The sequence below is a fragment of the Alosa alosa genome, chromosome 15 (genome assembly GCF_017589495.1).
Source record: "Alosa alosa isolate M-15738 ecotype Scorff River chromosome 15, AALO_Geno_1.1, whole genome shotgun sequence".
NCBI lineage: Eukaryota > Metazoa > Chordata > Actinopteri > Clupeiformes > Clupeidae > Alosa > Alosa alosa.
In genome coordinates, this window is record NC_063203.1 from 12,030,382 (window position 1) to 12,041,046 (window position 10,665).

Here is a 10,665-nt window from a genome sequence, read left to right on the forward strand (position 1 = left end):
ACCTGCACTCCACTCTTACCCTAGCCTGTTTTGTAGTTTTTGTTTATGTATGTCACCTAACATGTAGTGCGATTAAAAGAGAGTAAAGCTGCTGTGTGCTTCCAGGACAAGGCGTGTGCATGAGCCGCATGAGGAGGGTGCACACCGGGGCCCAGGGCCAATAGATAACCCACAGGACCCAACCAATGCCAAAACCACACAGCGACCGCCAGGACCGAAGTCTCCCAAGCCATCCAATGGGGCCCCGCAGAATAACGATGGGAGAGGCAGAGAGAAAGAGTGAAATTAGTAAAGTTATCAGAGAATGTAAATAAAAGGGGAGGGAAAGAAGGGGATGCTATTTTATTACTACTACTACTACTACTACTACTAATAATAATAATAATAATAATAATAATAATAGTTCCAGCTACCCTCCCCTGCCTAGTGTTCGATGATATGTGTATCTGTTGATGAAGTGTGTTATGATCGTGGTGGAGATGGAACTCAGGCAAAGAGGGTCAGGACTGTAAGTAGGTGATAAAGGGGTACCAAGGAGAGGTTGTATCCTGAGTATTGATTAAGTTTGTAGTTGATAGGTTTTCTAATGATATATAGTCTGTTAACAAGTTTTTCCAATGAGTGATGTGAGCTTTTTTCTTAGATTTCCAGTTCATGAGGATTGTTTTCTTGGCGATAGTCAGCGCTACCAGCAGTGTTTTATTGCCGGAGTTGCTTAAATTGACTGTGGATGTATCACCAAGTATGCATAAGGAAGGGGATGCTGGGATGTGACAGCCAAAGATGGAAGAGAGAGATTTTGTGACACTCACCCAGAAGTGGTTGATTGGAGTGCAATGCCAAACCGCATGAATGTATGTATCTGGGTTATTTTGTGTGCAGTGAGTGCAAAGATCCGAGCCAAACCCCATTTTTGCCAATTTATGTGCAGTGAAGTGGAATCTGTGAAGAACCTTGTATTGTATTAGTTGTAGATTACTATTCTTTGTCATGAGGTAGATGTTTTGCACATTTTGGTCCAGAAGTCGGCACCGGGAGTAATTGATAAGTCTGATTCCCATTTGTGATATGGCAGGCCAATTGTTTTTTCTGAACAAGATATAATTTTGTAAATTTGGGAGAGTATTTTTTTGGGAGAGGGAATATTAAGCAGCTCTGAGATTGGTGGGGAATGTCAAGGTTAGCTGTCTGGATGTTAATTTTTCCTAGGATAGATGATTTAATTTGCAGGTATTGTAAGAAGTGTTTACTCGATGCCGCGGCTTCTGGACCAAACAGGAAAATGAGGCCAGATTATTGTCTTGAAGAATGTGTTGAAGGTGAGTGATGCCCTTTCCCATCCATGTGAAAGTTAAGTGTTTTTTATTGACGGTGAAATCTGGGTTATTCCAAATCGGGGTGCGAATTGATGGTGCTATAGGTGAATCAGTGATGTGGTAGAATCTCCACCAGGCTGTCAGAGTAGCTGAAATTGTTGGGGCTTTGAAGGATGGATGTTTTTGACCGACTGACTGCAGAAAGGGAGATCTGAGATTTTAATTTCTTTACAGATTGTTTGTTCTAGGTCTAACCAGGTGTTGTCTGAGGGGGTGGGGTGTAGCCATTTGTGGATGAAGTGGAGCTGGTTGGCCAGGGCATAGTGCTGGAAGTGTGGGGCCTCTAGTCCTCCCATTGCTTTTGGTTTTGGAGAGTGGCGAAGTTTGATCCTTGGGGTCTTATCTTTCCAGTAGAATTTAGTGATTAATGAATCGAGAGACTTAAACCAGAGGGTGGTGGGCTGGGTTGGAATCATAGAGAATAGATAGTTTATTTTGGGCAGTATTGTCATTTTGATTACTGAGATTCTGCCCATGATGGATAATGGGAGGTTCTTCCAGCGTTGAAGGTCATCATCTATTGAAGTGAGTAGAGGGGAATAATTTAGGCTAAATAAGTCTGACAGCCTGGGGAGACTTTTATCCCTAAGTAAGTGATATAGTTAGTGCAGAGTGGGATAGGTGAAGAGTTGGCTGTCACATCCCAGCTGTTGGGATGTAATGGGAGAACTGCAGATTTATTCCAATTGATTGAGTATTCAGAAATTTTAGAGAATGTGTCAATGAGTTTGATGGTTTCTTCTACTGATGTTGTGGGGTCTTGAAGAAAGAGAAGAATGTCGCCAGCATAAAGGCTGATTTTGTGATGCATATATGGAGTCTGGACACCTTTGATGAGGGGGTTCTGACGGATGGCAGCTGCTAGGGGTTCAATGAAGATTGTAAATAGTGAGGGGGAGAGTGGGCACCCCTGTCTAGTTCCCCGTGAAGAGTGAAACTTTGTGATGTTAGTCCATTGGTGATTACTGTGGCTGAAGGAGAGGTATATAGAAGTTTAATCCAGTTAATGAACGACTCCCAAGCCAAACCTCCCTAATGTGGAAAACAGGAAATTCCAGTTCACCCTATCAAAAGCTTTTTCAAGGCCCAGAGTTGCTATGATGGTATTATCTTGAAAATTTGTAGAGTGATACATTATATTTAACAGTCTGCGGGTGTTGGTGGATGAAATTCTACCTTTAATGAAGCCTGTTTGGTCTGGGTGGATAATGGATGGGGTGACCTCTGCTAATCTGTGTGCTAGCATTTTTGCGATTATCTTATTGTCCACATTGAGGAGAGAAATTGGTCGGTAGCTGGATGGCAATGTTGGGTCCTTATTGGGCTTGAGGAGCAGTGAAATTGAGGCTGTGGTGGAACTATTTGGAAGACGCCCTTTCTGTTTTGATTCATTAATCATTCTGATGAAAAGTGGAGCTAAGATGGTCCAAAATTGTTTGTAGAACTCAGCAGGAAAGCCATCCGACCTGGTGCTTTATTATCGGGCATCTGTTTCAGAGCATCAAACAGTTCTTGTTGAGTTATAGGTGATTCTAGTTTTTTATTTCGGGTCTCATTGAGTTGTGGTAATTCGATGCTGTTTAGGAAAGAGTCTATGAATTCCTGGTTGGGGTTTATTTCTGAAGAATATAGTTTATTGTAAAACTGGTAAAAAAAAACATGATTTATTTCTTCAGGTGAGCTGGTTAGCTTCCCTGCTGAGTTCTTTATGACCGGATTGTTGATTTTTCTTTGTTACGTTGGATTTGATTTGCTAAGTATTTACCTGATTTATTGCTATGGTGGAAGTTTTCCTGCCTTAGACGGTGAATCATAAATTGAGTGTGTTTATTGAGTATTTCATTGAGTTTGAATTTATGTTTCCTAAGTTTTGCCTGTGTTTCTTCAGTTGGGTTGCTTGCATTGGTTTCTTCTAACTGTTTAATTTTATTGTTGAGTTCTACTTCCTGTTCTTTTTCCCTTTTTTTTTTGTATACTGAATATGAGATGATTCTTCCTCTGAGTACTGCTTTTCCTGTTTCCCACAGAAGGGAAGGAGATGATTCAGGGGAGCCGTTCATTTCTAGAAAGAATGCCCACTCTCTCCCAACAAAACTGATGAAATTTGGGTCTTGTAAGAGGGATGTATTAAAACGCCATTTGCTAATTGGTCGCTGTTGGTTCGTTATGTTCCATTTAATTGTAACTGGGGCATGATCGCTAATGACTATGGGATGAATAGTTGAATCAGAGATATTTTTCATTATAGAGTTGCTGGTTAGAAAATAATCAATACGGGAATAGGAGTGGTGGACCGGAGAGAAAAAAAGAGTAGCATTTGGAGTCTGGGTGCTGAAGCCGCCAACAATCGCCAAGGCCAGAATCGCCATGAACTGTTTTATTGTTTTTGTGGATTGCCAGATTCGTTTGCTTTTAGAGTGATCAGATCTGTCAAATGTGGGGTCTAACACTGTATTAAAGTCGCCTGCAATTATGATGGGACAGCCCGATAGAGTTGAGATGGAGGTGAAGAGGTTCTGAAAGAAAACTGGGTTGTCTGTATTAGGGCCATAAACATTAACAATTGTTACAGGGGTATTGTGAATTGAGATGTTTATGATGACAAAACGTCCTTCTGGGTCTGTGATGGTGGCGTTATGGATGAATGAGATTCTTTTGTTAATCAGAATGCAAACTCCCCTTTGTTTTGTATTGTAATGAGATGAGAAAATGTGATTGAATTGTCTTGATTTGATGCGGGTGTAGTCTAATTCTGAGAGATGAGTTTCTTGTAGGAGACATATGTCAGCTTTTAAACTATCCAAATGATTTAAGATTTTCAGCCTCTTTGCCTGAGATTGGATCAAATCTTGAAAATGGGTTGTTCAAAGGGAAACAAGGATCCTGAAATTGGATTAGATCACATAATCTATTCTTGGTTTTGATCTGGATAAAACCTTTGTGTTCAAAACTTTTGAGTTAGATTGGAATAAATTTGATCCATAAAATTAGGATTACCCTGTGCTGTAACATTATAGTGTGCTAACCTCCACAACCCAACAGTATTCTAACAGTACGCTATTCTAGTGTGCTAATCTTTACAACCCAATAGTATTCTAACAATACTTGATTCTACGGGACTATGTATTTGTCATGGATAAGATGAAGGGTTTGATAATGGAAGGCAGTGTTTCCTAGAGAATTTAATTGTATTTGTGGTGATAGGTGAACGGGGGGGGGTTCTGTGTTGGAGTCAATAAGATACACAGCCTATAATCATACAGTTATACTTGCCTTGTGTGCTAACCTCCACAACCCAACAGCATTCTATTCTAGTATGCTAACCTCAGGGGTGAAAGTAGTTTTTATTTCTTGGTGGTACTATGATATAGAGTTATAATGCGCGCCCAGAGCGCGCGCCGAAAATTTCACTTAGCCTAATTATTTATTATTTATTTATTTGTTTATTTACTGTATTACAGTCTACTTATCAAGCATTCACTAGGACTTCTTATCACTCTAGTATCACTCTTTAACCCACCTGCATCTGTTTTTGATTATGAATAAATTGCAAACACTTAATTTCAACATTTATTTATTTATTTAACCTAGTTACTCTGCTTGCTCCCACTTCCAATCAATTTTTTTTATATAGGCTACTGTATATCATGAAACACGTTTCTTTGAGTCATGCCTTTTTATTTGGGAGACTGCAACATACTTCTGTCCGCTAAAACACTTTCATTATTATTGCATAAGATCTGGTTAAGCCGCACACGCTGTCTGTCTCTTTGTCTCTCCAGCAAAACACTGCACACATAAAAGCAGAATAGGCTATTTAAACATCAACATATTTTTCTTTGGCCTGTATGTTTTTTTTATTTGGGAGACTTTCCAAGAAACGTCCGTCTGCTAAAACACTTTGGATACCTGTGCACGTTGGCGCAATTACTGTAGGCACGCTATAGCTTGCTCGTTGTCTGTCCAGCTGCACGGGAGGTTTAGACACAATTCAGAACGATGTATATGAAATATATTTTGGGGGAAACGTGTTGCTTCTGGTAATTTGACGTTAGCAGTTGTGTTGTTATGCTGAAAGTGCTATATTTTTCAGAGACAGTATAGTTTTCTTTCCGGTACGGCATACCCTCTCCAAATATTTTAGTGGTACTCCGTACCGGCCAGTACCGGCTTACTTTCACCCCGCTAACCTCCACAACCCAACAGCATGTGAACTCTAATGCTTCAAGTGGGATTTGAACTCTCAACCTAAGGATCACCAGTACAAGGCATTATCCCACTGAGCCACTGTCAATACTACATGTTAGCCAGTCACATTCACATGGTGAAAATGTGTATTGGTAAACACACAACAAGAAAAACTCCAAGCATACATTTGACAATAAAATGAAGGGCTTTCCTAAAAGAGTACACCTGAAAACTTTTTGAAATTCTGGGGCAATTAGACATTTGTAGAGATGAACACTAATGGATGAAATATAAATATGATAGACTTAATGATGAAGGAAAAATAGTAAACAAAATAGTTCCCCTAAATGTCAGAGTGTCTCAGCATTCTGATTCTTGGCAACTAATGACTGTGTATTTTGATTGATGATGTCATTCAGGTGCTGTTCAATTGTGTGAATCTTCAATAACCAACAGCATTCGAGCATGAGCCTAAAGCTTGACCAGGGATTCGAACTCTCAACCTAACAAACACCAGCACTAGGCATTATCCCACTGAGCCACTGTCAGTCCTAAATAATGGACAGTCACATTCACATGGTGAAAATGTGTGTTGGCAAACATACAACATCAAGAAAATTCCTAGCATACATTTGACAATAGAATTAAGGGCTTTATAAAAAAAGAGTAGAGATCTGAAAATGTGCACTGTTAATGGTATCCACCTAATGATGGTTGTATGGTTGTTATCCAAGGAAAAAAAATACTCATATAGGAATATAGGTGATATAGGAGAAATGGGCTGAGTGGTCGAACTTTATTGGCCTATATCTGTGAAATGGAACTACATATTTAAATTATTTTGATAACTTGTGTGAGGCTTGGTTTAAACATTGTCTGTGAGAATTTTGGTGAAGATGTGATCATTTTTAGAGCATAAGACCAGGGTGAAAAAGATGCATCTGAATTTAGAGATTAATATAATGAAAGAATTTTGAGTCTAGGTCAATTTGTTAAGGAGAAATAAGCGTTTTTGACAAGAGCGCCACCTTTGGGTGCAGTACCCCAAATTTTGGGTTATGGGTAGTGGGGGGTACTGGTAACAATACTTGAAAATGTCAAGTTTCTAGGACTTACGGTTTAAGTGGTCTAACTGTATTGGCCTATATCTCTGAAATGGAACGAAATATCAAAATTCTGAGCAGTAACTTTTGTGAGGCTTGATCTAAACATTGTCTGTGAGAATTTTGGTGAAGATTTGATTCTTTTTTAAGACTGTGAAACTTTTTATAATGTTTGGCTTTTCCATGAAATTGTGTCAAAAGTAAAATTTTTTAGACCATAAGACCAGGGCCAAAAATATGCATCTGAGTTTAGAGATTAATATTATGAAAGAATTTTGAGTCTAGGTCAATCTGGTAAGGAGAGATTAGCATAATTCACTTTTTTTTTCTAATAGCGCCACCTTTGGGTGCAGTACCCCAAATGTTGGGTTATGGGTAGAGGGGGGTACTGAAAATTTGAAGAGTTTTGGAGTTACGGTTTAGGCTGCAGTATGACTTTTACAGAATTTTGGCCAAAAATGAACGGTACAGAAACAATATGAGTCCTGCAGCTACGCTGCTCGGACCCCTAATAATAAGAAAACTTAAGAAGAACAATAAGTGTGCTGCTTTGCAAGCACATACTTAACTAGATGTACCGCATAGCGGTACAAAATATGACCGCCGCTCAGTCCTGTACATCCGTTCCGCGAAAATAAATCACACTTCAATTTGTCTCCATATTTTACTCCATCCCCCCACTCTTGAAACTTTTGTGTATGCTTGTTTGGCATGCCTGAGTGTGTGCAGCGGCTGCACAGAGAGTAGCCTACTGGTGCTGAAAAGGTGAATAGATTGTAGAATAGCCAAAGAAGATGTAGCATTGTTATAAAACCTTTAACATCTCTAAACAATCACAAGTAGGGCAGTTCATCACAGTTCATCCATTGCAACTGGATTGATGAAAGGTCACTTACACCTGTAGGCTACATTGTATTTGGGAAAAGCAAAAGGTATCAGCATAATGTTATTTATTTATTTATTTATAAACAAAATACATTTTTGTTTGCGCCATCTAGTGGACAAACGACTACTTATCGCCAATACTGGAAATGCAGCCATGATGATGATGATGAATATATATTTTGGCTTTCTTTTAATCCTACTGAATTTGTAATTATGTATCGGCCGTTCTAATACCGATAGTATGTGGGTGCCTGTGTGTGTGTGCATGTGTATATGTGTGCACCGCCATCTACAGGCCAATGAGTGTACAGTCACTAAATGTACACATAATCTATTTTTTTAAGACCCCCCCATGGATGAAATTCTACGAAACTTGGCATACCCCCAGAGAATGCCAGGTCAATCATACAAATAAAATTTGGTGCAGTTCTGAACATCTTAACTGAAGATAGGGGCGATTAAAGCAGAATAATATTGCATTTTCATTTTTTACCGGGGAGGTGCAAATAACAAATGAGTGATTATGGGCCAGATTGATGTGGGCCCTTGAGACCAACATACCATAAAAGATTCTTCATCCTCGGTGCCACGGTTCAGGTTCAAAAACTGCTTTTTTGGCGGTTCGGGGGGCCCAGCACGGGGGAGTGGACCCCGGGAACGAAACGATTTTTTTCCGTAAAGGTCTAGTGGGGCTACATACCCACCAAATTTCATGTGTCCCGGTGGTTCGGTGTCCCGGGTATCGTTGACCAAAAATGACCAAAAATTCAGGAAGTAGATGACGGGAAAAAAAAAAAAAAAAAACTTTGACAATCCCTATATGACCCTATATGACCGCTTCGCTAGAGGCGGTCATAATTAGCTCTCCAAGTACTACCACCATTATTACTGGCATTAAAATGCAGTAGCGTAGGCCAGTTTAACATAATTACTACACGTTTTGTGTCGTTTGTTGTTGGTGGAAGCATCAGTCACTTCTGCTGGGCTTATTGTCACCTACTTCCGTTTCGGCTCGACATATTCACCACACTTATCTTTCTTAATCCTATTTGGAGCCATGATTACATGAATGTTTCTGATCCATCATGTTTGCTTCCTTTTCCTTTGCTGCCATCACAGCTTTGCTTGTCAACCATTTGCTAATGCTCCATACAGTTAAACGATGAAAGACAAAAAATAGTTTAAATTTAACTTCAGTGATCGCGTGGTTAAGGATTTTGCATTTTATATATTTTGATCATCTTTTGTGTCATCTTTACTTAAAAAAAAAAAAAAAAAAAAAAAAAAAAAAATTGGAGACTCTTGGAGTACCACTAGAAGGAGTCCGCGTACCACCAGTGGTACCTGTACCACAGTTTAGGAACCACTGTCTAGTGTAATTATGAAGGCTATAAAATAAACAAACCAACTCTAATCGCATACATGAAGTTGAACCGGCTCTGCATGAATTCAACGAGTTTCACATGCAGAACCCATGTTTCATTAGTGTAAGTTCCTACCCGGGACGTTGTGTCTGGCGTACATTTCCCTCCAAACACTGCCCTTGGTTTCCTCTGCGAGGTGAAATACTCTCCAGTTGAGTTGGTGTCGGTTGTGTTTGAAGCAAGGCACTTTAACTCCTGTCTTTAAAGATGGGGCTTCTCCCCGAAGAAGCAAAGGTGCTCCCTCCACCTGGGATTGCGAACAGAAATTCAGTTTGGCTCGGCATGACTGGTTTGTTGACATCAATGCTGCACAACACTCTGAACCGAAGGCCTGCCCTGGTGTCCGGTGAGTGATATAGTGATAGCTAACGTTAGCCACAATTGCTAGCTGCGGATTTTATTTTTATAAGTAAAGCGTACAGTCAATTTAGATTAATTCGAAAATTAATTGTTGAGTTATTGAAATAACAGCTGGTTGACAGTTTAACAAACATGGTTGAATTTACGGTTGTTAATGTTAGCTTATCGTAAGGTACAGGCAGACAGAAATGTTATATTGTCTTGAACGTTAAGTTAATGTCATTCAAGTTAGCGTTATACGTCTTATAAACAAAATAAACACATGGTTCTTTCAAACCAAAGACCAGAGTTGGACGAGAGTGACCTGTGTTCAGCCCTTGGGCAATTCAAACCAAGACGGTGAACGTGGGTGCTCTGTCTAGGCTACTCCAGAAGTCATATAATGTCACAATTACAAAAGAAATGCGCCAGGGTGGGTTGGAGTTTGGAGTACAGACATGCCACCTTTTCCGCCTACTCGGAGTTAGCAGGCCTGAAGGCCATTCACACCTACATTGACCCTGGTTGTACATTGGTTCAACCCAGGTAGAGAGATGGGTTGCCAAACAACACTGGTCAAAGCCTTGGTGTGAAAGTGAAAGGAGTGTATTAGCCCTGTAGGGAGTCCATATTCTTTTTATTTGTAAAAGTGTCAGTGTTCACAATCAGCTAGTTTTGATAGCAAACTACCTAATGGTAAGGTAATGTGATGAGTGTGGCTTTAAAACAGACAATACAGTGTACCTGGTATTGTCATAAATCCTGACATCATTTGTTGTATTCCAGTAGGCTTAAATAATGTGATTAGTAGTATTGGCTGAATCGAATTGCTGCTTCCAATTGGCATGTGTAGTTCAGATGTATAGTCTACTCGGACTGGATTGCAAGTAAACATGTTTTCTCCTCTGAAGGTCTCCATCGGCACACCCTGCTTGCAACGGTGGGGTGGTTTGTTGGCTATCACGTCACCAAAATTGTGAATTACAAGCAAGCCAAACTGGACCGGGACATGATGTCATATATCCGATCCCACCCTGAAGAATTTCCTGAAAAAGGTAACCTCAAGTCTATGATTATCTCCCACATTGTTTTGTATTTTGATGCATCTGAAGAGGCCATACTAAATATATGTTAAGTTTCTGACATTATGTCATTTCTGTCATTTTGTTTCTGCAGAGAGGAGGACATATGCTGAGATTGTGGAGCCTTTTCATGCAATTCGTTGATGCATCCAAGAATGCAAGTGTAGACGTTCCACGGATGGGTGTAGTCTACTGTTGTGTGATACACTGCTTCTAATACAATGTATTATATTATACGTCATATAAAGAATAAATATTGTTGTCCATA

At 39.8% G+C, this 10,665-nt stretch overlaps 1 protein-coding gene across 1 annotated transcript; it reads left to right on the forward strand.

Annotated features, from left to right (window-relative positions):
• Positions 1 to 9,069: 9,069 nt before the first annotated feature.
• ndufc2 (NADH:ubiquinone oxidoreductase subunit C2) lies at positions 9,070 to 10,665 on the forward strand. The gene is made up of 3 exons (XM_048264531.1): positions 9,070 to 9,322; positions 10,227 to 10,370; positions 10,492 to 10,665. Exons 1-3 carry the CDS (start codon positions 9,184 to 9,186, stop codon positions 10,539 to 10,541), a joined length of 333 nt encoding a protein of 110 aa, XP_048120488.1. The 5' UTR covers positions 9,070 to 9,183; the 3' UTR covers positions 10,542 to 10,665.

What these genes read in the sequence shown, in the direction of transcription:
- ndufc2 (XM_048264531.1), top strand. Translation starts at nt 9,184, where the DNA reads ATGGGGCTTCTCCCCGAAGAAGCAAAGGTGCTCCCTCCACCTGGGATT. An exon ending in AAGGCCTGCCCTGGTGTCCG is followed by an intron (nt 9,323 to 10,226) that starts GTGAGTGATATA and finishes TCTCCTCTGAAG; the next exon opens with GTCTCCATCGGCACACCCTG. An exon ending in TGAAGAATTTCCTGAAAAAG is followed by an intron (nt 10,371 to 10,491) that starts GTAACCTCAAGT and finishes TTGTTTCTGCAG; the next exon opens with AGAGGAGGACATATGCTGAG.